Below are 27,366 nucleotides of genomic sequence, written 5' to 3'. Positions count from 1 at the left end.
ATTTATAGGGCACGTGAATAGGCAAGGCAAGTGAAGGATTATAGGCATTAAATTATTATTATTTTGCTTGAAAGCCTGATAAACTCTTCTTCTGTACTCTGTGAGGCCTGCTGAGTAATATGCATCTTCATTTTTGAATAATGTATTCACATTGTTTTAATCATAACCTTGCATGTATCTTAAAATGCGGAGTGTGCACAATTTCATATGGATAAACGAATGTATCTCATTCCAGTCTGGTGAGATGGTGTCCTTGACAGTGACAGGAAGGACGGCTCTGCCTACAACATTTCAGCACTCTGTAATATGTGAATAATCTTTGCAAAGCTACTTGTTCAGAAAAGGTTTGAATTCACATGAAATATGAACATGTGGTGAAAGGAAAGCATTTTGGCCAATGAAAATATTCTGTGTAAACCACCTGTGTCAAAGGTAAACTACGTTCTCAAACCAGATTTAATGAATTGGAATTAAAAAAGACATTTTTAAGACATTTTACATAGCATATTAGTAATAATTAGTAAGTGTGAGGTAAAAAAAAAATGTAAATGAGCCAGTTTGATGTTTTAAGCTTCTCTTTAGTTGAATTATATTCATAACTAGTATAAATAATCTTTTTTATATATATATATATATATATATATATATATATATATATATAGATTTAAGATGATACAAATGTAGTCACTATTAAGACTTTCTAATTACTATAAGTATTTTATTATAATATGTCTTCACATGATATTTGAATGGACCAATAAATGCTGAATGCGGTTTGCTTTGCTATGTTGATCTCACGCCTTTAGAAACAGGCCCTGGATTTGAGGACTATTGAAACAAAAGAGTCAAACTGCTTCATCTAGTGGCGACTTCATGAAATTTTCCTTCACATAAGATTTCCCATGTTCATGAGATTTTCCTTCACAGTTCACAGTTGAAACCACAGTTGCAACCGATTTAGCTGTTTAGGAAAGTATATATTTCTTCTAATTAGATAACTAATTAGATTTAGTGTAGTCATTTGACAGTGTGGATAAATAGAATGTGAAAAAAATTATTAAAACATTTATATTTAGATTATAAAGACAATTTGCTTGCCTTGAAAACTCAGAGATAAAAAAAAAAAGTGTCAAAAAAGATTTCCATATTGGTTTTTGAGGATGTGTGATGTATTCATATTAGCTTTGCACCCTTGTGTAACCTATAATATTAGTAGTGAGAAGTAACATACTTATATTCTGTATGCTACATTGTCTATAGTTCAATTCATTTCACTATTTATGAAACTTGGCAGGCTAAACTACACTAGCTCGCTCAAAAACTGTTTTTGTGATTATCTTCAGATTGATGCAATCTAAAGTAAATATAATTTCTTCGCATGGCCACTAGATGGGGGTAAATAGATATATAAGTCTCTGAGGTGTTCAGCAAGCTTGTGAACTGGAGTGTTCGTGTTGTCTATGTACAGTGCGATTTGCCTTTCATAAACTAACGACGTATTTTCAGTAAGAGCTTTTTGTTCATAACACAAAGCCCTTCAGTCATGTCAGACAAAGGACAAGACGTCGATTTAACTAGAGCCAAACAAAACACTGGAGTCTGGCTGGTGAAGGTTGGTGATTTATCAGTCAGAAGTTGCTTTCTGAGTTTCACTGGAGCTGAACATTTGAACAAACTCTGGAATATTGAACTATGGCGCGTAACTAACTCTTTATACTGTAGACATAAATGATAGAAGGCGCCGTCATTTGTAACAAACTTTGATATATTTTCTCCAATTTTAAATTCAAATGTTTGAAAGTCTTCAACGGATCCCTAAACTGTTTAAATTAATGTCAAGTACAAAGAGTGCTGTTGTTTAAACCTTCCCCAAACCGAAGTTAGTAGTCAGCAGGTGAGAGATGTAAACCGCAGGATTGAGAGAAACATATACAGGTGCATCTCAATAAATTAGAATATCATGAAAAGTTTTTTTTTTCTTTTTTTCCGTAATTTAATTCAAAAAGTAAAACTTCTAGATTTATTAGACATAAAGTAAAATATTTCCAGACTTTTTTGTTTTCATTTTGATGATTACAGCTTGTTACAGCTTGTTACAGTAATCAGCTTGTTGTCAGTAATCCCAACAGCAGTCATGGGGAAGTATGCTGACTTGACAGTTGTCCAGAAGACGATCATCAAGACCCTTTACAACGAGGGTAAGCCACAGAGGGTCACTGCTGAAAGAGCTGGCTGTTCACAGAGTGCTGTGCCAAAGCATATTCATGGAAAGTTGACTGGAAGGAAAAAGTGTGGTAGGAAACGGTGTACAAGTGAAAGGAATGACCACAGGCTTGAGAAGATCAGTGCATCAAGAGCCACCACACACAGACGTCTTCAGGAAATGGGCTACAACTGTCACATCCCACGTACCAAGCCACTTCTGAACCAAAGACAACATCAGAAGCGTCTTACCTGGGCTAAGGAGAAAAAGAATTGGACTGTTGCTCGGAGGTCCAAAGTCCTCTTTTCAGATGAAAGTAAATTTTGCATTTCATTTGGAAATCAAGGTCTCAGAGTCTGGAGGAAGAGTGGAGAGGTACAGAAACCATGTTGCTTGAAGTCCAGTGTGAAGTTTCCACAATCAGTGATGATTTAGGCTGCCATGTCATCTGCTGGTGTTGGTCCACTGTGTTTTCTGAAATCTACAGTCAACGCAGCCATCTACCAGGAAATTTTAGAGCACTTCATGCTTCCTTCTGCTCACAAGCTTTATGGAGATGCTGATTTCATTCTCCAGCAGGATTTGGCACCTGCCCACACTGCCAAAGGTACCAAAAGCTGGTTCAATGACCATGGTGTTACTGTGCTTGATTACTGTGCTCCTGACCTGAACCCCATAGAGAATCTATGGGGTACTGTCAAGAGGAAGATGAGAGACACCAGACTCAACAATGCAGATGAGCTGAAGGCCACTATCAAAGCAACCTGGGCTTCCATTACACCTGATCGGTGCCACAGGCTGATTGCCTCCATGCCACGCTGCATTGATGCAGTAATTCATGCAAAAGGAGGCCCAACCAAGTATTGAGTGCATAGAAATGAACATACTTTTCAGAAGCCTAACATTTCTGTTTAAAATATCCTTTTTTTATTGATCTTATGAAGTATTCTAATTTATTGAGATAGTGAATTGGTGGGTTTTTGTTAAATGTGAGCCAAAATCATCACAATTAAAAGAACCAAAGACTTAAAGTACTTCAGTCCGTGTGCATTTAATTTATTTAAAATACGAGTTCCACAATTGAATTACTGAAATAAATGAACTTTTCCTCGACATTCTAATTTGAGATGCAACTGTAGACATCAGTTAAATTCAGTATTTTGTTAATAAGATTTAATAGTTCGAAATTATTTTCGTACAACCCTCATTTACACTCATTTGATTTTAAGCAGTTTAAATTAAAAAAGCAAACAAACAGAAAACATTTTAATTAAGAATAGCAAACAAGTTGGGGAAAAAAAATGACAAATACATAACCCAGGTTAACAGTTTAAAAAACAAAATAGACTTGTGTCATTTTACATGCATTATATATTTTTTTATCTCAAAATGATGATGTTTCAAAAAATTTTTATATTTATACATCAGTGATTAGCTCGTGTATAATTGTTTAAAATTATGGTAGTAAAACTTCAAATTGGGAGGCATTTTAAAGAAAGAGGTATGCTAGTGATCAGATGTCTTAGATTAACATTGAAGGATGGACCCAAGCTTTATCCAGGGACCTGAATAATTGTTAAACTTGTTAGACGAGTAACCTGAAAACCATACAGCGATGTGCTATAAACCACCTTAGCAACAACACAGCAATGCCATGGCAACCTCACACTACATGCATCATCATGGTGGTAGCAGATTTACACTAACATTTGCTTCAAAACATGGAAACATATAGTTGAATTAATAAACTAAGGCAATATTTAGTTATACTCAGACAAATAAGAGGAAAGTGGAGCAATAGATAAATTGTCTTTTCTTTAGGTTCCCAAATATCTTTCTCAGCAATGGGCAAAAGCATCTGGGCGAGGAGAAGTAGGCAAACTTAAAATTGGGAAGTATGCTCTATTTTAAAACCCCATTCAAAATGGAAATTATTTTCTGAAATCTTTCCACTCATGCTTTGTTCTGTCTTTTAGAGCTCAAGGAAAGACTGTGGTAAGTTTTATTAATGTTTTAAAGACATGCACTGTGGAGGGGTAGTGTTTGCGCCTCATCTTTTATTCAGATGTCACCGTTTATTTGCATAATTACTTTGATCAGACCCAGGGCTGGGGAGAGAGAACATTTGATGATGGTGCTGTTGCTGATGTAGACACTGATTGATTGTTTCCTCAGGTGTCTTTCAATCTAAACGAGGATCTGACAGTTGTGGAGTGCTCCGGGGAGAAGGTTTCATCGGTGCGCAGCCCTAGAGAACATCCCTTCACCATGCAGACGGTGGGAGGTCAGAGCCTCGCTGTCTTTACTGAGAGTTCAGGTCAGTATGACGATGGCCTCTGATATTGTGAGGAGTAATTGGTTTACTCACCTTTCTATCCAAGATCAACATAAACAGTTACGTGAGAGCTGTAGCCAGTTCTTCTTTATTTACATAGCAGACACTTTTATCTGTAAGTGACTTACAAATGAGGAGAACAATAGAAGCAATCGAACAACAATGGAGCAACAATATGAAAGTGTTTTGACTAGTCCCAGTTAGTCTAGCAGAATGCTTCTCAAAACCTGTCCTGGGGACCCCCCCAGCATTGCACATTTTGTTTGACTCCCTTATCTGACATACCCAATTCATGGCTGTGTCCGAAATCGCCCCCATACCACAAAAAGTATTCTCGTCGCTTCATAACATTAAGGTTGAACCACTGTAGTCACGTGGACTATTTTAACAATGTCTTTACTACTTTTCTGGAAGGGGTTCTCAAAAGGTGCAATGACGTTGCTGCCTATGTGTGGTTCAGAAACTCTTGAATTTCATCAAAAATATTTTAATTTGTGTTTTGAAGATGAACGAAGGTCTTACAGGTTTGGAATGACATGAGGGTAAGTAATTAATGACAGAAATTTCATGTTTGGGTGAACTGTCCTTTTAATTAAACAATTTAATAATCAACTAAAAAGGAGTGTATACCTGTATGTAGGGATGCACCGATACCAGTATCGGCCCAACACCAAGCTCATGTACTTGTACTCGTAAAAATACCCCCGATACCAAAGACCGATACCTCAAGTGTAGGGCTGGGCGATATATCGCATGCGATTGTCACGCGCATTTCGTCAGTAAAGCCCGTTCCCTGGTTACCGCTAAACCGTCATCACCTGCTTTCAAATGGAGCGGCATTTAATAGACAGAGCCGTAGTTCACTGACAAGCTACGCAATATTGCGTTCATTATCGTAGATGAAACGCCTTCGATAATGAACGTGATATTGCGTAGCTTGTCAGTGATCTACGGCTCTGTCTATTAAACGCCGCTCCATTTGAAAGCAGGTGATGGCGATTTAGCGGTAATCAGGGAACCGGCTTTACTGAGGAAATGCGCGTGACAATCACATGCGATATATCGCCCAGCCCTACTCAAGTGACATAACTGACAGAATTTTCCGTGCACAGAGACACCGGCGGCAGCAGCAAAAACAACATCAGCTTCAGAGGTGTGGAAATACTTAAAAATTAATGATGACAACCCACACATTGCAAACAGCATGCTTTCAATCACAATTCTTTATCGATTAGTGAAGGTGGGATAGGCGTAATCGCGCTGAATGACACAGACCAGAAACGCTCTCGATCCCAGTACTCTCGCACGATCAGTTCTCCTTGTGCCTGAATGGTCAAATGCACACATAGTTGTCAAAATGTCCATCGTGTGGAGTATCTCACGTAAATACAGTCGGTTATTGCTTAAGTGGACGTAAACATTTGGGTGAAAACAGGATATGTGTAGTATCCATGGATTCGATCTTAAATATTTGTCATTAATGTTAATAAAACAACAAATTATGTTAAATAAATGTATTCATGGTAAATAAAACCTACTGTATCTGAAAAACAAGTTTATTTAATTTGTATCTCTATAGTATTTGTTGTATTGTTTGTAATTTGTTTGTAAATTTGTTTTTATAACAACAATTACATATATATTGGTAATATTGGTATATATTGCCCTTTGAAGGTTATTGGACACTATGAAATTTTTGTTTGTGACAAGCACATAAAAATTATTACTTTTTTCATTAGAGTAACAATAAGGAAGCTGTCCTACATTCATTAGTCTCACTGTGTTGTGCTTGGAAAACTGCCACATCACCAAAAAAAAGAGAGAGAGAGAAATTAATAAATAGTATAGTAAAAAAAAGTATCGGTACTCGTACTCGGTCCTTAAATGGTTTCGGTGCATCCCTACCAGTATGATATTACTCTGTACCCACATTTGATCAGCGGGTTGGAAAATGGATGGATGAACAAAATGTAGCTGCGGGCGCCATCTTCTGGCGAAAAGCGGAATCGTTGTGTCCGAAATCGCCCCCTTTACCTTTAAAAAGGGTTCTATTTGAGGGGACAGCCTGTGTAGTGGTGTCCAAAACTATAGTGGATGATATCGAGTGCTCTCATTCAATCCCACAATGCATTACAATAATGAGTGTACAATCGATGTATGCTCAGCGGCTAGAGAATACCCATAAAGTATTGTGAGAGTCATGTGCCAAATGAATTCTCGCATTTGGTCAGAAGATGGCGCCTGCTGCTGAATCATCCATCCATCCATCCATTTTCCAAACCGCTGGTCCAATGTGGCTACAGCGTAAGATAATAATGTAATAAATTCCTTTTGTAATTGATTATTAAATTGTTTAATTAAGGTTTATACATGCTAGTTTCCATGACAGAGTTCTTTTCATTACTACTGGAGCTGAAAGTTTGCCAAGTTTCAAATTATTATTAAACAGCAAGCACAAACTTTGCAAAAGCCGCAGCCCTTCCGGCATACTCAGTGTCCAAATTCACTCGCTCGTTTTCATTTACTCCTTCAAATAACAATAATAGGGGACTAATGTAGGGAATAGTGAATGAGGGTATAGGGGGCGATTTCAGACACAGCCGATGGGTTCGTCTCAATCAGCTCCCTAGTTCAGTAGTCAGGGCACTGATCAGAGAATCAGCCACATTCATTTTCATGATATACTGATTCACGACCTAGGGAGCTGTTTGAGACGCAGGGCAAGTCTTGCAGTCTCGACTAATAAGCTGATGAGTTAAATCAGGTGTGTTAGATGAGGGAGAAATGTGTTTGAAATCACCCCCTATACCTTCATTCACTATTCCCTACATTACTCCACTAATATAGTTCATAATGGGTATTCTCTAGCTAGCCTTTGAGCTTACATTGGTTGCACACTTGTTATTGTAGTGCATTATGGGATTGAATGAGTGCCCTCAATAACGTCCACTATGGTTTCGGACTCCACTTTAAATGTGCAGTGGTGGGGTTTTAGAAGCACTGGGCTAGCACAGTACATCTAGCAGGTGTTGTTGTTTTTTAAAAAGAGTAGGATAGTAAGTGTTAGTATTAATGGGTCAAGTATTGACGAAAAAGATGCGCCTTCAGCCATTTCTTGAAAATGGCTAAAAGACTCAGCAGCTCGGGTTGAGTCAGGCAGGTCGTTCCACCAGCAGGGAACAGTCAAGGTTAAGGTCCGTGAAAGTGATTTTGTGCCACTTTGGGATGGCACCACAAGCGTACATTGGAGGTACATAAGTCTAGAGTATTTATATCCAGTCATAAGTCTGAAGCCATATGTCTGAAGTATTTATATCCAGTAAGCCGGTACATCAGCCAGTCCAAATAATTGGATGATATTTGGCGATGTTGAGATTATCACCATCAAACAATAACAGAATTAATCATCCATCTAGTGAGGGTGCGGTGGCTCAGTGGGTAGCAAGAAGGTCCATGGTTTGAGCCCGCCTGAGCCAGGAGTACTTTCTGTGTGGAGTTTGTATGTTGGAATGGGTTTTCCTTCGGGTGCTCCGGTTTACCCCACACAGTCCAAAGACGTTCAGGTCAGGTGGACTGGATTTGTCAAATTGGCTCTAGGAATGTGTGTGAGAGTGTCACACCACTCGCAGTCAAGAAGGGCATCCGGCTAGGACTTATGCTAGGATATATATATATATATATATATATATATATATATATATATATATATATATATATATATATATATATATATATATATATATATATATATATATATATATATATATATATATATATATATAATATAAATATATATATATAATATAAATATTATAATGTGTGTATATATATATATATATATATATATATATATATATATATATATATAATATATATAAACAATCTAGTGTTAGTTCTAAAATCTAAAAACAGACTTGTTAAAGGATAATTTTAAAATATTTTTAATGTGCAAAATTATTTTTTAACACATCTGCTTGCTTAATTTATTTCGCTTTTTTTTTTGTTGTACATATTATTAATTCCCTTGGGTCGGCGGTCACGCCGGCGTGATCACCGCGTTTTTTTTCTAACCAGTGTGAAAGAGACTCAAAATACTCCGTCAATGTTGCACATACAATTAAGAGTTATACACCATTTTAATCTGTGGAATATCTTCTTTTATTTGTGTACACTCAGAGTAACAACAAAATGTTGTGCTTTTTGTAAAATAAAGAAAACTAACATGATGCGTGATCTCTCGTCTCCCTCTGAACGAAGTCCAATCTGATAGTTCTCAGAAAATGAACTGTAACTTAGTGAATACTAATCACAAAAAAATTAGACTTGTGTCTAAAGAAACGTTGAAATGTCAGGTCTTAAATTGTGTAAGTTAAATCGAAAACAAACATTCTGTGTTTATCTAATCTGTATGAAAAGAGAGCCATGTCAGAAGTCCGTGATTCAGCTCATTATCCGCTAATGCGGCCACGCCCAAGGAGCGAGCGCTATTCAGACGCAAATTCAGTCAATACATGCATACATCATCTCAATTGTGTATTTATTGTCTGGAAAAGTGTTTTGAATAGCCATAGTTAGCGATCTCTGGCCTCTGTTAGTTCAGTTATTTCCTGGATTGCCTATTCTTCTTTAGTGCTCAGGCATTTGTGGACTAAAGGTGCACAGAGTGCCGTCTGGCTGCAAGTATGAATTGAAAACAGTATCCAGCGTTCACAGAGATGACAATAAATAATGAATAAATACTCCTCTGTATAGAAAATTGACATAAACATGAGAATCCATCAATATTTCTCCAAATGTGCATGCTTTTAAGCTAAAAGCCTATATGAAATGCCATAGAGGTAACATAACTGTTCAGACACTTTGTATCATAGAAATGCATTATATTTTAATAATAGAATACCATTATTTTAAATTGTAATAATATTTCACAGTATTGCTGTTTTTTCTGTATGTTTGATCTCCATTATGATGATTTTTGAGACATGATCAACAGAGGGTTTTTTCACAGCCTATCTGACTGAAAGAGCGCATTATTTATGCAGGTCATTAGAGCTCTTTATGCAATTCTTTTGTCTTCTCAGGTGAGAATCATCCATTATTCATGATTATTCACGCCTCCACGCATACTGTGTTTCTTGACCAAAGATGTTTTAGAAAATTTAAATCTCTCTATTATTTTATATGAAGGAGTAGGAATGATAATTTTTACATAATTTTGAAGCAAAAACTCTAGTCTACAACCTCCAATACCCAGAAGTCTTGTGAACACAGATTTAATATATATTTTTTGGCTTTATTTCAGTGACTTTTTTGTTTTTTCAATAACCACGCATAAACGTTATTCCTTCTTAAAAACAAACATGTACATACATGTTCCTTACATATTATTGTAGCCTAGTTTGTGCTGAATACAGTGTAATGACACTTTTTCCATTAATATGTTTATGAACAACTGAAAAAAGCACAAATGTCAGGGCATGTCAAAACTTCTCCAGGCCCCGAATCAGCCTCAGACCCCTGAGGGTTAAATATAAAAAAAACCCAAAACAAATCAGTTGGCAACAGCTAATTTATATAGAACTGTAGGAGTTTTAGGAGCCTTACAATGTGTTTAAAGCCAGGCACACATTTAACGACTAGCTATTACATTCTGAGACTGTGCTCAACACACAGCGATTGTTTCCTGCGATTGAAGCAGATTTATATACTTACACATGGAATTTGAACACCAACTGTAATCGCAGACTGAACGGAACTGGCTCTGACTGGACGAGCGCTGACTGAGCGCGATCAGTCATAAGTATCAATTTACATTCATAATCGGCCTTACAATCGTTAAGTGTGTGTGCGGCTTAACTTGACAGGATGCAAAAAAATGATAAAAGGCACACATTCAAACATTTGTGAAAGAAATCAATACTTTTATTCAACAAAGACCCATTAAATTGATCAGTAAAGACATTTATAATGTTACAAAGTAAATGTAATGTTATAAAGTAAATGAATGCTGTAGTAAATAAATTATAATGCTGTTCTTTTGAACTTTCTATTAATCAAATAATCCTAAAAAAAATTCAGAACAACTTTTTTTAACATCTGTAATAATAAGAAATATAAATCATAATATTATAGTGTTTGGTAACACTTTACAATAAGGTTCATTAGTTAACATTAGGTAACTACTTTAGTTAACATGAACTAACAATGAGCAATAATTCTGCAGCATTTATTCATCTTAGTCAATGTTAAATTCAACATTTACTAATACATTATTAAAATCAAATGTTGTATTTGTTAACATTTAGTTAATGCAATTTGAACTAACATGAACAAACAATGAACTGCTGGATTTTTAGTAACAAACATTAACTATAATTAATAAATTCTATGACAAATGTATTGCTTATTAGTCCATGTTAGTTGATGCACTATCTAATGTCAATGAATGAGACCTTATTGTAAAGTGTTACCGAATGATTTCTGAAGGATCATGTGACACTGAAGACTGGAGTAATGATGCTTTGCTGTAATAAATGAAATATATTCTAAATATATTTTATCAAAAATATATTTAAATAAAAAAGTTGTAGTAATATTTCACAATTTTACTGTTTTTATTGTATTTGGCCGTGACTGTATCATGCCATGCAGCATTTTATCATTCATTATGGACAGGAATCATTGTACACTGTATAATCTTGTGGACTTGAAGGGCCATTCTCTTACTTTACATTTGCAATATGACAGATATAGATCTTTAATAAGTGTCTGCACTGAAGATCGCCATATAACAGTGCAGCCCGTATGCACAGCTTAATAATTGCAGTCTTACTGAAAATCACACAAGGCTAAGTGCAGAATTGCAATCATTGTGTTGTGCGCTTTTGTTCACTTATGATGGTTTTTTTTTTCAGTTGTCTGCTTAGCGCTCACAAGCCCCAGGTATTGATTAAGTGGTTGCTAAGCAACAGGTTGGCCACAGAAGTTGGCAATGAATAGAGGCTCTACTTGGACAGTTAAAAGCTTTTTCTGGGGGTGGAAGGGTAACAGTGTCTTTTTCTCAGTAAGTTATGAATTGAAATGGTTCAGGGAATGAAAAGCTCTCTATTGGCTAATGCGAAGCATAAACACTCTTCTTTGGTATAAGTTTCTTTTTTGGTGTTGAAGAGGACAGAGAGGGCTATTTGAGGGATGGAGGTCATACATCATTGTGTAATCAGGTAGCAGAAAGATCACGGTTTTGTATTCTCTGAAATAAAGGCCAACATAAAACCTCCACAACGAGGGTGTGAGTGCACATCTATGTTTTTAATAGTAGTGACCCTAGGTATAAAGCATGTGATTCAGACACGTGTCCTTGGCTTTAAAGGGTTAGTTCACCCAAAAATGAAATTTCTGTCATTATTATTCTGTCAAAATTTACTGATCATCATGTCGTTCCAAACCCGTGAGACCTTTGTTCATCTTCGGAACACAAATTAAGTTATTTTTGATGAAATCCTAGAGCTTTCTGACTTCCGATAGACTGCAATGTTATTTACACTTTCAAGGCTCATAAAAGTAGTAAAGACATCGTTAAAATAGTTTATGGACTATATTATATTTTCAGAATGATTGTTTAACTAGTCAACTTAAAAATGTAACAACAATATGGTTCAAGTAACATTCTCTTTATTAACCATCTTGTTAAAAAAATTCCAAGTGCACATGCAAAAGTAAAACAAATTACTTATTTGTCAAATATCTTTGCAGAAAATATGCATGAAATGTGAAGGCAAATATTGTACAAACTTATCTTAAACATATCCTATGTGCTCAAATATAATATAAAATAAGAAAAATGCTAAACATTTATTACCCAAAAAGTACACATTGAGTTTTAGGTCAACAGCAAATTACAGCAAATGCTTTGTAAAAAACAGAAAATAACCGAACCATTCAGCCTGTCATCATCACGTGAACATGAAGTATCAAACATACTGTAGTAGTTCTTGACAGGTTTTTACACTCCACTGAGCTGTTTTTCCATTGTTTTCTATGTCAGCATTCTCTTGACAGATGTGTTTGGTGGTCGCACTTGCTACTCGCGTTTCTGCAGCATGAAAAGGCATTTTAAAAACAAGGCGCTATGCATTCTGTGTGAACAGCTGGTTTAAGACAAGTGATGTGTTCTACGTAATGGTGTTATGTCTATTTTAACCATGTCTTTACTACCTTTCTGGGCCTTGAAAGTGGTAATTGCGTTGCAGTCTATCGGAGAACATAAAGCTCATGGATTTCATCAAAAATATCTTAAGTTGGGTTCTGAAGACGAACGAAGGTCTTACTGGTTTGGAACGACACAAGAGTGAGTAATTAAAGGGTTAGTTCACCCAAAAATTAAAATTCTCTCATTTATTACTCACCCTCATGTCGTTCCACACCTGTAAGACCTTCATTCATCTTCAGAACACAATTAAAGATATTTTTGATAAAATCAGATGGCTCAGTGAGGCCTGCATTGCAAGATAATTAACACCTTCAGATACACAGAGAGCTACTAAAGATATATTTAAAACAGTTCATGTGACTACAGTGGTTCAACCTTAATGTTATGAAGCGATGAGAATACTTTTTGTGTGCCAAAAAAACAAAATAACGACTTTATACAACAATATCTAGTGATGGGTGATTTTAAAACACTGCTTCATGAAGCTTCGAAGCTTTACAAATCTTTTGTTTCGAATCAGTTTTTCGGAGCGTGTATCAAACTGCCAAAGTCACGCCCCCCAGTGGTGAACCATTGAAATTTCGAAACACTTATGATGTAACAAAGCCTTGCTTACTGAAATCACATGACTTTGGCAGTTTTGTCACTTCATAACATTAAAGGTGCAGTATGTAAGAATTCTGTCCGCTAAAGGTCACTAGAGGCCTATTCAAAACAAAAGCGTAGCTTGTTGATGCCAAGTTTGAGCGCAGAATCTTGGGACATGTGGTCTCCATCTCAATGGACGGTGCAAAAGAATAGGGATTGGAGTCGGGAAGACATCATGTTCATGGATGCAATTATTAACATTATTGTAGTAAGAAGCAGAGCAGGACCGAGTGTTGTAGGAGCTGAATGAGGCCGCTGGAGCGATTGCGCAACACACCGCGAGCAGCTGAACTTTTATTATGTCACAGTCGCCGGCGCTGCTTCCACTTTTCTGGTCATGAGTATGAGGTAACACAGCTCTGTTTATCATATTAGATACATTTCATCGTGTTGAAAATGATGTTATAACGTTAATCTGTGCGTTCGCTCGACGGCTGCTGTGAGACACTGTTACACACTGCAGTAAGATAGATCGATTTAAGAATATCATATTAAATATTGGATGTCTTGTGTTGATAAATGGCATGTAATTAATTTTAAAACATATTGTATGATGGAGAAAATGCTGTATTACTGTTACTAAAAATAAAGTTGCATCTGATTATGCTATGTTAGCTAATTGACAAAATAGTGTTTTTCTCTGAGACATGGTAAAGCATGGTACTCGCAAAAAATCAAGAAAATTAGATTTGAACAATAAGACTAAACGTGTTGAGCTATATAACAACAAATAGTTTTCTGTCTATAAATATATCAAAACAGTTGTTCCCTTGTCTATTAAAACGTGTAATATATTAAAGCGTCTTTGGTGTTTCCATGGTTTCTACAAAATATAACCGGACCCGAGGGTAACGCGGGTATGACACAATTGACAGGCGACTCCTCACACGTCCCGGAGCCTTGGTTAAAATTGCATTTTTCTCACGATTTACAAATAGTTGGAAACATTTCAGATATTGTAAGTACTCAGGTGAACAAAATATATAACACTGGCCTAGTGGTTTTTGGATATTTTACTGCAAAAATATTACATATTGCATCTTAAAGGTGCTAAAGAGGATCTTTTCGTCGACTGAGAAACCAAAGACTGTTAGTGAAATGAGCGCATGCGTAAGAACAACCCGAACGCCTCCCAAAACTCGTGCACGAATATTGGAACACGAGTGTTTACCATCGGCATTCGCTGTGTCGGGTTAGTGGATTCATTATGTCGGACTCACCGCAGGTAACTCATAATCTGCAGTTGTTACTCCTGTCTCCTGACAAAAACATTGCATGCGACGCCTGTGGAGTGTGGAAAGTTACTGGAGCGCGCAGCCGCGCACGTCTCTCACAAGGAACGTCATGGCAGTGATTGACAAGCCAGAGGGCCAATCGTTTACGTGATGAACGCGTAAACGATTGGCTGATGTTTTTAAGGCCCTAACTTGTGCACAGATGATGTATATTAATATTATTACTTTCAGTGCACCTAATAAATAGTCTTTTATCAGTTAGTAAAGACAGTTTCAAGTAATATTGCAAAAATGTATAAAACAAAACATCCTCTTTAGCACCTTTAAAGGTTGAACCACTGTAGTCACATGGACGGTTTTAAATATGTCTTTAGTTCTGGGAATCTGAAAGTGTAAATTATCTTGCTGGAAATGGAGGCCTCACTGAGCCATCGGATTTGATAAAAAATATCTATATAGTAATATAGTATAGTATAGATGTAGTAATCATTTACTCACCCTCATGTTTTTCCAAAATACAAACCCTTAAGACTTTTGTTTATCTTCAAAACACAAATGAAGATATTTTTAATGAAATCAGAGAGATGTCTTTCCCTCCATTGAAGTCTGTTCACCCAAAACTCAAAACATTCATGAAGAGACCGTAAAATAAATCCATATGAATGAAGCAGTTTAAGCCAAGTCTTCTGAAGAGACACGATCACTTTATGTGATGAAGAGATTTCATTTAGGCTTTTATACACATATAAAAATCATCGAATGTACATAGAAAACTCAAATTTGGTAAGTGTGGTAAATGTTTTGTAAATTTGCCTCAAACATGATTGCTTGAGGCGAAAGAACCAATAAGGTCCATTCTCGCATATCAAGCACGTGCAGTTGAGATTTTCAGTTTATTTGAATGCTCTGTTTTTAATGAAATCTCTCAGATTCAACGATGAACAAAAGTCTTAGTGGTTTGGAATGACGAGAGTCAGTAAGTTTTTTTTGGTGAACTATCACTTTAAGATGCACATAGCCTTGTGTTCTGCACAGAAATGTATCAGCAGAGTTTGGGTTATCATTGGTAAATAGTAAATGTTTTTATTATTATATAACCTCATTTTGAGAGAAAGTCTTGGTCTGTAAAAGCTTTTCAGAGAATTGTGCAATGTGCATGCTCTTCTGTGAGCAGTCGTTCTGTCAGAAAGCAGCAGCGCATGTATGGACCAGGTGCAGCGGTGTGCGGAGGAGCTGCTGAGACTTTAAGCTGTCAGGGTCGAACATTTTTTTTCTTACTTATTAAGTCCTTCACAAGGATAGGTTGAAGAGGCAGCTTGAATTGATTGACATGGGCACTTAAAGCCTGTTGCCAGGTTAAAGTTAGACTCAAAGAGTTGGACACTTGCACACACGTGTGTGCTATTCTTTTGAAAGTCGTGAAAGCCTTTTTCTGTTCACGCAGCGGCACAGATTTCCATCTGCAGCTTGAAATAGAGATGTCACTTGTCAGCTTGCACAAAAGAGTCATGTGACTGTGGTAATCAAGGCTGGATGTTGGGGGTTGAGAAGGTAATTTTTTCTAGATATACACAGTAAACATGTTTGTTGCATTTAGCTGGCACATTCTTGATTACAGGGGGTTTATTTTAAAATCCATAGTTTCTTAATCTGAGTATTAGTAATAATGGATGGTTTTTTGAATATTTGTTGAATATCAAAAGTCAGCATGAAGATATGCAGACTTTGTTTCTCTAAGCATTTGAAACTTGCATTTTTCTTATTCCAACTCTTTGCTTTGATTTGTGCTTTTCTTTTACAGATGGCCTTGACTATTGCCCATTTCACGTTGTTCTAACATGGCGATGTGCCTCTATTCAAGCTCAGACTTTGAAAAGTACAATATTCTTTGCTCTCACTCCATTCACTCTCTGTGTGGCTGAGAAATTGGTCTCTTAAGGGCATATGAGTCCTTGAAGTCACATGTTCGCCTGACCATTAATTTTGATCAAATTGAGAGGGAGCCATTAGTCATGCCTCCTTGGGACCACATGATGAGAATCTTTGGCTTCTTTTTTGTTATGTAGGAGTCTTATTTGCCTGGCAACAATTGGATGTGAGACTAATCCATGAATATTTCAGCTGTTAATGGATTTCTTCCATTTGAAATAAATGCTCCTGCTTACCAGCACCCTCCCGCAGGTTTCCAGTCCCCTGCTGGCAGCGATTTAGAAACACATCAGCCAGTGACGACGGCTAATAAGCCCTGCCGTGTCTCATCAAATATGAATGACTGATATCTGCAATTAAAAAGAACCCTGTTTTGATGTCCACATGACAGACTGTGGAGATTGAAATGGTTTCTTTTTTCCCTGTGTCAGAAATGTGCTTCTGACTCATTTTAGTGGGAGATTGCATGAGAGTGCATGACAGATTCGATGGAAACAGATGGATAGTAGTGAGTGGAGATGTCGGCTAATCCAAAGTGAGTGTAACCATATGTCTGCCTTTGCCTTTCTTTGAAACGGCCGACTTGGACTGTAACTGAATTTAGATGTGTTGAGCAGATTACTCAGCGCTCTTGACTGCGCTCTGAATGTTTTTTGTCGCAACATTCACAAGGTGATTGATCTATTTTGAACTTGATATTTTCCCACGTTAATGTTCTTGACTCTGACTAATGTTACTGCGAGATTTTGAATACTTAAAATATATTTTCTTAAGTTGACAAGTTTTTTTTTTTTTTTACTGTGCTAAATGAGTTCACCTAGTTTTCTGGGAATACAGAAGAATTGCATCAGATGTTGTTTATGAATCAGTGCACACATACTGGAATATCTGTGTATGTATGCCATGTGCTCTAAAAATGATCAAACCCATTCGAATTTGGATCAATGCTGGAGGAAATTTAATTGTAGGTCACATTTTGCTGCATAATGTAGCAAACCTTCAATTTAGGACAGAGTATCTTTCTTACAAGCCTATCACTGCAAATCAGAAAAAAATAAAGCTATATTTATACAGCACACTGTAATTTGTCAGCGTACATTCCACAGTTCACAGACAAAACCATATGCGGTGTTTGTCAGTGTATATTTCACCTTGAAGATGAACCACAGTCTCATTTATAAACATTTCAACAGTGCTTTGAATAAATTATAATGAGGCTTTATTGTGCAAAACATTCACAGACTCAAAATTACAACCTGTTGTTTACTACATGTGCTCACATTACCAGAAATCACAAAACTTGCTCACAAATGTAATGATCATCACACTCAGCCTTTTAATTCCACAGTACTCTGCAATTCAGATTCATTATCATTATCATCATCATCTACACTGCATAAACTGTTGCTCTTCCTGTAAAAACAACTGTAAACAGAAGACAACTACATACACAAACCAAACAAAACCCCACATCACAGTACATATCATCTCTCTTGTTTCTCAAGGCAGTCCGTGTTGGAGTGTGTCATGTAGAAGCAGATTAGCAGAATATTCCAGAACAGGTTTTCGGTTGAGGGCGCTGGTGTTTGTTGATGCAAGATGGTTTTCAGCAGGTCATGTGGTTAGTGGTGACAGTTCTGCTCGGGTCACTTGACAAAATGCAGAGCCTCGCACTGAACCACTGATCCGCGACTGCTGTCTAGGCTGGTGAGCAGGCGAAAACCTCCTTTGAGTGCCAGCATCACCGTCTCCAGCTTCAGACACTCTAGTGTACACAAAAATGTGCTGTCCTGCTTCAGCACAAGCCGAGAGCCCTGCTCCGACTTGATGAAATGCCGGAACTGGATGATGTTTGATGACACCTCGAACTCCTCCGGAAAGCCATCCAAGCGACTTTTGGAGATCTGCACTAGGCGGTTTTTCACCTTCTCTATGAAGCTGCTGTCGCTGCAGTAGACCTTCAGACCCTGCGAGCGCTCGTGGCTGTCCGTCACCTCCAGGAAAGCGGGCTCGCGCTGACCGGCCTGCTGCTGCTCCCAGTCCTGCAGGGCTTGCGCCAGCTCACTCAGCCGATAGAAATCGGCCTCGCGGCGGAGCAGCTCGGCTTCCTTGAAGTCCTCGGGCAGCACCAGCTCGCCCATGCGCAAGAAGTTCAACACGTGCCGGAAGATGGGCCCGTCACGGTCGATGAAGGTGTTACCCATGGAGTCCACGTGGAGTACGGGCTTCTTCCCGGTTACCATCTCCTCCAGCAGGGAGCCGGGGTGCTTGGCCAGGGTCTGGCGCTGTGCGGCGTACAGGTAGCCCCCCACGTTGATGGTGATTGTGCCGGAGGAAGGTTTCTTAAAGCTCTTGCTGGGCTGCAGCAAGTCAGGATTGATCTGTCTCAGTTCGCTCTCCATCCTTCTGAGATTCCATTCCATGCCGTTCCTCACACCCAGCCTGGCGGAGTGTGTGGGGAGCGTGCGCGTGAGCGGGCGGGTGGACAAATAGGAGCGCAGCTGAGCGGCGCTGGCATGAAGCGCGGGAGCAGTGTGCGCTGCCAACAATGTCTGAGCCTTTCACAGCCACGCAAACACAATATATGTGTGCGCGCATACACTCGCAGTGGGAGGAGGGGTGTTAAGGGTGGGCTCTACTGCGTCAGCGGTGTGGGCTCGGAAAGAACGAGTGCTTTGCTCGCTGCCCTCCGCTCTAAAGGCTGAATTTAATCACCTTTCCACTTCAGCGCTTCTCTGGCTCTGGCTCGGCAATTAGCGTCGCTGCCCTGTGATGAAAGGAGTCCTCGGTTGGGTGGCGGCACGTGAACTCACCGAGAGGGCCAAATCACAGGGATCCCACATAATGAACTCCCCCCAATGAAAGTGCGAGAAGAGCGAGATGTTAATGCGTTCGCGTCTATCGTGTTAAGTCGTTGCTTTGAAAAGCCGTCTGTGTGATGTGCCGACAACTGCCAGCTTTATCGCCAAACGAGCCACATCGAGTAGAGTGTAGGTGTAGTTATGTAAATTATTTGTTAGTCTTCATATCAAAAGGGATGAATGCATTGAAACCTTCTCGCTTTTTCTGAGAGGCTGGGTTCGCTTTGAGGCACTCTCTGTGACCCAGTTAACGGCAAAGCCAAGAAGGAGCCTTTGATAAGGAAGCCTGTGTCTTTGCTTGAAGTCGTGGGGTCTGAGCCCGTAATTGGCCCCAAGCCATCTTTAAGGGTGTTGTACATGCAACAAAGATGTATCGTGCTGTTTCATCAACTAAACCACCCAGAGAAGAGAACCTGAAATCGATATTCCCAATATTATTCCTTATAATATTGTTGGTAACAAAGAGCTCAAACCTTCGTCTGTCTCAAAGAAGATATGCCCTTAAACACCAGCAGAATTGATGACATCTTTTTCAGTGATGTCCCTAAGAGATGACAACCTGTCAATCATTCTTGAATAACGTCAACTCTGCTGTAGCCCCAGGACAGGAGAGATGGACCCTTCTGAGCTACGTTTTGTGCCATGTACGTCATTAGCAGTTGAGACGGGGTGGAGGCTAATTCGCTGTCCGAGCACTGGGGGTCAATTTGGCTTTACATATTCATCAGATGGTTTAAATTGGATGTTTTCACACAGACTCCTCATTTTGTTCACTGAAGGAATATTTTAAATCTAATTTACATTTTTCAAACAAATTTGACCTTGCTTCTGATATACCTCCATTGACAGCTGGTATTTTGGTTTATTAAATCACTTGAGTTTTAAGTCAGTGAATCACTGCTAAGATTCTTGGACACAGGCACAATCTAAGGGTCGTGTCAAATCGTTATAGCTAACTAGATCTCTAAATTAATGTCAGATGTCACATTTGTATTGATTACACACCTAATTAATATTCAGAAGCCTTCTCCATGTTGTGATGTCACAAATGTGCGGCACGTCTGTGCAACCCCCGGCACCGCCGCCACAGTCCTCATCACTTTTTTTAACCATGCCGCCCATGCATATAGCTATCTGATTACAGATGCAGTGACAGTTCATTATGGTCATATATGACTGATTATAGTTGTTATAGATGATGGCTCGGCCATGGTTTAATCATCCTGTGATTACTGGGTTTATTCATCTACATTTGAATTGCAAACAGGATTTAACTATGCCAGAGAAAATAGTGGGTGGCTGACCTGCTTTTTCTCATCTATCTTTTTGTTTTAATTAGTGCACTTGTTTGTTCAACTTGAATAGGCCCAAATTGAGTTTAGTCCATCAGTGACGGACTGGCACAAGCAGGCAAATGTAGATCAGAGCCCTTGGATAGGAGCTATTCTAGTTAAACTGTGCAGAAGAATATGAAGTCTTGACAAACACAGAAAAAATGAATGACGGCAAAGTGGAGCAAATGCTGTGTTTTGTGGCCAGATTCATAATTTGTTATCCATATTCATGAAACTACGGTAGCCAAAACTATTTGAATGCTTAAGTCAAACAAAATAGCAACTGAGTGGCTTTAAATGTGGAAACTTTAAATTATAGATATTCTGTATGGAACACATGACATGCAAATGAAAAAAAAACTGATGCTGTGGTTTGACAACCACTATGTGGTTGTCAAATGTTTTAATGTTTATAGTTAACTCTTTCCAATCCAGCATTTTTTAACAAAAAATGTTGCCAGCAGCGTTTTTGATAATTTTCACAAAGACTTCATGGCCCGCAGAATATTTGTTGTATGAATATCTGAACATGCAATATATCAAAAAAGAAAGAACAGAGCCTCTGCTTTTAAACAAACTGTTTTATTTTAGCTTCATGCATTTTTTTTTATCAACACTTAATTGTAAGTTTCATAAAAAAGCAACATTTTGAACAAAAAGCTGCAAAAATCGCATTTATTTTTTTCTTCCAAAGACTAAAACGTGCATAAGCAATGCTTTTATTGCTTGTTTCTGCTCCTTTTCTTTTGCGTGTTTTGATCCGGAGATTCACTACTCTTTCAGAAGATGCATAATAGGGCCCCCTACCATATAACAGTTGTTCCAAACCTGTATAAATTCGTTGTTCTGCTGAACACAAAGGAAGATTTGTAAGTATGTTTTTAACCAAGCAGATCTCACCCCCCCCCACTGACTACTGAAAATACTATGGTAGTCAGTGGGGGCGAGATCTGCTTGGTTACAAACATTCTTACAAATATCTATTGTGTTCAGCAGAACAACAAATTTATACAGGTTTGGAACAACTGTGAGTAAATGATGACAGAATTTTCATTTTTGGTTGAACCAAATCTCTTCAGGAAAGAAAGCAATTTTATGTTTATGATCGCATTATCCTGAGTGGTGCATCCTTACAATTCATTTTGAACACTGAGGTCATTTATTCATCAAGTTACCTTGGAATTGAAGCAATGTGAAATATTCCTTGTTTATTCATTTTCTGTTTGTTTATTTTCTACCACAGTCTGAACATCTGAATTTTCTTAAGTATGAATTTTGCTTTTATGTTGTTGTCATGGAAACATTCTGATTCAAAATAAAGTGGTAGTGATTTATGGCTGTTCCAAATGGCCACATACTGTATGAGACAGTAATGCCCTGCGCTCGCTTCAAATGATCTGCCCTTCGGATATTAGCATCATCTTGAGACCAGTTGTGAAAAGGGGAAACATTTTTATAACTAATGCAGGGAAATTCATGCATTTTTAATTGTGAATTAAGTGCCAAAATACATTTGGATACTATTGTGTGAAATTGGCATCCATGAGAAAAAAGTACAATTGCTTGATGTTTGTGTAGTAGTGCTTGCAGACACACAATTATCAAGTGCACAGTATTTCAAAACCGAAATGGAACCAGCAGAGTTAGATCGGGAGAAATTGTGCCACAGACGTGATTTAAAAAGCCTCAGAGGCATATGATTAAGAGCCTTATTATTATTTTACTGTCATATCTTGTCCCAAAATATCTCCCTCTACTCCCTCAGTGTCCTTTAAAAAGATTACAACTGTTATTGTGCTTTGGCAAATCTTCTCAGTGTTATGGCACTTCACAAATTTCAGTGTTGAAAAGAACTAGGCTGAAAGTCCGTCGGGAAGCGATACCTTATGAAAAATCTTAATTGAAACACATAAATTAAATGCTACAGTGTCATAAAATGCAGTATTTGGACAGTGCTCAATGCTAGACGCATTTCAAAACCAACAGGCGGCGAGCCAGCGATGAGTGAGTTTAAGAGACCTTGAGGCATTTGAAAGGCTTCTTTCTCTGCTGCTGAATGCTGATGAACAGACATGAGGAGATTGAAGATCTGCCTGCAGGTGGGTGTGTGAGTGGAGGTAGAGAGGCTGTGTCCTGCTGAGGGCTTGGGATGTTATTGCTCTCAGAGGAAGTCAAACTGGTGGGATCTTGCGAGGAGGTGGAAGACCGAACCCCGTAACCTCGCTATCATCTCAGCATCAGATCTTCTGCCCACCAACTGGTTGAGCAACTCACGCCACCCCCAAACACAGTCCTACTCCATTCAGAGCCAGCGTTAATGCATCTCCGGCTGATTTAAATATGATTCCTGTGTGGAAATACTTATGTAACGTTGCTGGCCTCGTAAGATGCGAGAGTCATGTGACGTTCGGGGAGGGACCGCGCAGAAGAGATGTGAACCTCGAGGTCTTGTTTTGCCCTGACCCCTCTTCATAGCCTTCGGGTAATTGCGAGGAAAATGGATGCTTTGTTGAAGTTTTGAAACACAAGTGGGCGTTTTTATGGAGTTACTCCAACAAGTGCTCTAACACTCATCTGGCAATAATTGCCAATAATTGTGCGCATTAGTGCTGCTCTGATGGATTTTGTGAGTGAAATATTTCTGCCCTTTAAAAAGGCCTGTGGGACAGTAACCACAAGGTATTACAGGCACCGCTGTACAATTAATACAATCAATAGAAGCATGCTGAACCATTAGACTGGCTTCACGGTGCACCAACAAATGACAGCGGTGCAACACAATGATGTTCTGCAGGAGGGAGGCTATTTGGGGTCTGATTAAAATCATCACTCATGACTGGTTGACCATGTCGCTTTTCATATAAGAGTCGAACACTTCAGAATAGTGCCATAAAACCACCTGGTTGAATCACAGTATTTCAATTGTCACCTTAAAAGAGGGGTTTTGTGCCAACGCTTATTAGAGAGCGCTTGCTGTTGAAGTATGTTAATGTTTTAGTACAAAGTAAAGGCCATTAGTTGTCAAACATTTTTAATTAGATTTGTTCGTCCTTTGTATGAGTGTGTAATGCATGACACATGCTGTAGGAACATTCAAAAGAATGATTTGTCAAAAAACGAGTGTCATTTTGTTCACCTTTGTTCCTTTGTACTCATAGAGTGTAATGCATGACACATGGTGTATGAACATGGCTGTGCAATGTTTAAAAATGGATACATTTATCAAAAACTTGTATAATTTATTCACTAAGTGTGTAAATGATGACAAAAAAGTCATTTTTTAGTGAACTATTCTTTAATACCAAGTCGAATGTCCTTGTTTTTAAGACAAGCTGGCTCTTGAAGGCATGGTTGTGCAGCGAGCTGAATGCAGACCTGCGGTCAGTGAGAGCTACATGAAATTAAAGAAGTAAGTCAGAGTTATTCAGAACACTTTAATCCTGTCAAATGCATTTCATCTGATCATCTGGAGATGTGTTTTATTCACAGGCTGCAGATTGAAGAATCCACCAAACCTCTTCGTTTTTCTCAAAAGCTTGAGAAAGCCATCACAACAAATTACAAACCTGTGTCCAACCACAGCCATAATGTAAGTGTGTTTGTGTGCAATTCAGGTATTCCCCTACGTTATGGGGATAAAATGTCCCTACAAGGATGGCAATACCAAAAACCTTGTGTGGACACAAGATTTAGACCTTCGGAGTGAGGACAAAGAGAGTAAAGTGAGGACATTTGAACTGGTCCTCACATTTTGAGACCCCTTTAAAGGCTGTTTGAGGGTCAAGACTTGGTTTTAGGGATAAGGTTATAGTTAGGTTAAGGGTTGGTTTAGGGTAAGGGTTCAGGTTAGGCACTTAGTTGTGATGGGTAGGGTTAGTATAGGAGCTAGAGATTGCATTGTGTCAATGAATGTCCTCACAAAGATAGATGTACAAGTGTGTGAGTGTGAGAGAGAATGAATGAATGCTCTGTTTTGCTAATGCTTCTGTTCAGGTGGAATATGAGAAGAGAAAGAAAGAGGAAGGCAAGCGTGCAAGAGCTGACAAACAGAAAGTTCTGGAAATGCTCTTCTCTGCTTTTGAGAAGCACCAGTACTACAACATCAGAGACCTGGTGGACATCACAAAACAACCGGTGGTGAGTTGTTCAACTCAAGACGACTGAACGTGCAAACACTGTGCCATAGGAACAAGAGCTAGTGCCTCTGCTGTTGAAAAGAAAGAACACTTTTGCAAACTTTTTTTTTTTTTTTTTTTTTTTTTTTTTTTTAAGTAATATGCTTTTAAAAAGAATATATTAAAAATGCAAGTTGAATATAATGTTTTTGGATGCTAATTGCAATTAAATACTACAGTTTAAATTTATATTAAACAAATTAAATTATATAAAATGTATTAAAATATTAAAAATATACATTAACATTTATAATAAATGCAATTAGCTGAACTTGGCTGTTCTTTTTATGAACCACTTTTTATGAACCACAGTAGGACTGAAGTACATCTTTATATATTACGTAATTCTGTTGTCTTTGAAATATGGTTAAAGTGTACTGACAAGCAAACTAAAATATTAGTAAAACAAAATAATTAATATAAATTAATATAATTTAATATAATTAATATTAAAATAATAATTTCAAACTAAAATATACTTTCCATCTCATCCCGTATTCCACCATGAGAAATCATAGGTTACAAACCCTAGGTTTGTAAACTCAGGATGCAGACAGACCCTTCCCGGGGGAGGGGGAAACAGTTCTCTCTAATATTTTGAATTTGGACTGCAGTACCCATCTGCTAGCTGTCTTAATTATTACATAAGAAACATAGTCATGAATGTGTGCTCTTTTTAAAGATAGGGTAGGCAATTTCAGAGAGGCTAGCAATAGCAAGCTAGCTTTGAAAGCATAAGATCCCACCCTCCCTTCAGAGCATCTCCAAAGCCACGCCTCCTTCAATACACATGAACGCGCACAGCCAGAGCAGAGTCTGCAAAGCGTCATGAGGGACGGCGTTAAATTGATAGTGTTGATATATAAAAGCATAAATGAGTCTTTGGAAGTGAATGACTATGGGTACGTCACGGGTTGCCATCACATAATGATGGTTACTGCTTGACGTGAATACAACATAAGCTTGCTGTTTGTTTGCAGTGCTTGGCGACTGTCTGTCTACAACTCTGCATAGCCTTAAAGGATTAGTTCACTTTCAAATAAAAATTATTTATTCACTCCCATGTCATCCAAGATGTCCTTCTTTCTTCAGTCGAAAAGAAATTAAGGTTTTGATGAAAACATTCCAGTATTATTCTCCTTATAGTGGACTTCAATTGACCTTTCGGCAGGAGTTTGATTGATAAGCGATCTAACCAATCATAACGCTGAATCCTCCATTTTGTCCGACAAAGCAGTCAGGACTTGTGGACTTGAACTTGAAAAATGGTCTGTATTGACGTCTTTCCTCGTTTGAAACTACATGGGAGCGCGCGATTTAAAGGGGTCGCGCGCTGAACCGGTGCATAGTTAATGATGCCCCAAAATAGGCAGTTAAAAAAATTTATTTAAAAAAATCTATGGGGTATTTTGAGCTGAAACTTCAAACACATTCAGGGGACACCTTAGACTTATATTACATCTTGTAAAAACTGGTTCTAGGGCACCTTTAAATATTTAGTCCACTTCTATTATTGATTACTATCAGGATGTAAAGGGAGTTTCAACCAGTATAACAAAAAGTGTTTATGAAAAAAATTGCCTAGCCTACCTTTAATTCTACAAGTATTTTTTATATACTTGGAGGGACTTTTTCAAAAGGTTTTTTTTCTGATGTTAATGATGGCAGTTTTGAATTTTAAATCTTCTCTTTTTTTCTGTTTAATCAGAAAATGTACATGAGAGTGATTAATGAAATCACAAATATTTAACATGGACTTGGTCTTGATTATATTATCATACATAAGTGAGCTCCTATGAATAAATGCCACTTGACTAATGCCTCTGTCTCCCTGAAGGATTGGAGAAATATAAATGTGATTGAAGTTAGATGAGTCATAACTAAAAAGAAACTAAACTGAGGAAGAAAATAACTTCCCACAGTGGTTTTGCCATTTAGTAGGTATATTACACCAGTGAGGCTAAATAAAGAATGTAATACTTTTCACAAAGTTGTCTGAGTCTTAAGAGTTGCATGCATGATTGGATTTTAGCAGCATGTGTTCACCCTGCCGATCTACTTTTCCTCTAGATTTACCTGAAGGAGATTCTCAGGGAGATCTGCGTGTACAATTCCAGAGGGCCTCATAAGAGCACCTGGGAGCTGAAACCTGAATATCGCCACTACGAGGAAGGACAAGAGGAGGAGGAAAAAATGGAGTAATCCGGTTTACATAAGCTTGGGGGTCTGTTTTGTTTCATGTAACTGTTGTTTCTTTCTGTGCCAGATTTGTTTTGGTCTCTTGTATCATGGGCCTTGTTCTCTCCCAGGTGGAATGAATGTCAGTAGAAAAGAAATGAAGATATGCTTTTGTTTTGTTTTCTTGGGTTACATAAAGTGTTTCTCTAAGAGCATTATGAAACGAATACTGTAATTTGCATATGACTCTTGCATTCTT

At 38.0% G+C, this 27,366-nt stretch overlaps 2 protein-coding genes across 2 annotated transcripts; one reads left to right on the top strand and one right to left on the bottom strand.

Annotated features, from left to right (window-relative positions):
• Nucleotides 1–1,543: 1,543 nt before the first annotated feature.
• Nucleotides 1,544–27,131, top strand: gtf2f2b (general transcription factor IIF, polypeptide 2b). Its single transcript, XM_067410176.1, has 8 exons — nt 1,544–1,612; nt 4,025–4,098; nt 4,180–4,198; nt 4,379–4,520; nt 24,082–24,163; nt 24,244–24,343; nt 24,748–24,891; nt 27,000–27,131. Exons 1-8 carry the CDS (start codon nt 1,544–1,546, stop codon nt 27,129–27,131), a joined length of 762 nt encoding a protein of 253 aa, XP_067266277.1.
• On the bottom strand, nt 18,206–18,982 carry kctd4 (potassium channel tetramerization domain containing 4). The gene has a single exon (XM_067410175.1). The coding sequence runs from the start codon at nt 18,980–18,982 to the stop codon at nt 18,206–18,208; it is 777 nt and encodes a 258-aa protein (XP_067266276.1).
• Nucleotides 27,132–27,366: the final 235 nt, after the last annotated feature.

This window comes from Chanodichthys erythropterus, chromosome 14, assembly GCF_024489055.1.
Source record: "Chanodichthys erythropterus isolate Z2021 chromosome 14, ASM2448905v1, whole genome shotgun sequence".
Lineage (NCBI taxonomy): Eukaryota > Metazoa > Chordata > Actinopteri > Cypriniformes > Xenocyprididae > Chanodichthys > Chanodichthys erythropterus.
The sequence above is the reverse complement of the archived record's forward strand: the minus strand, read 5'-3'. Positions and strand labels throughout refer to the sequence as shown.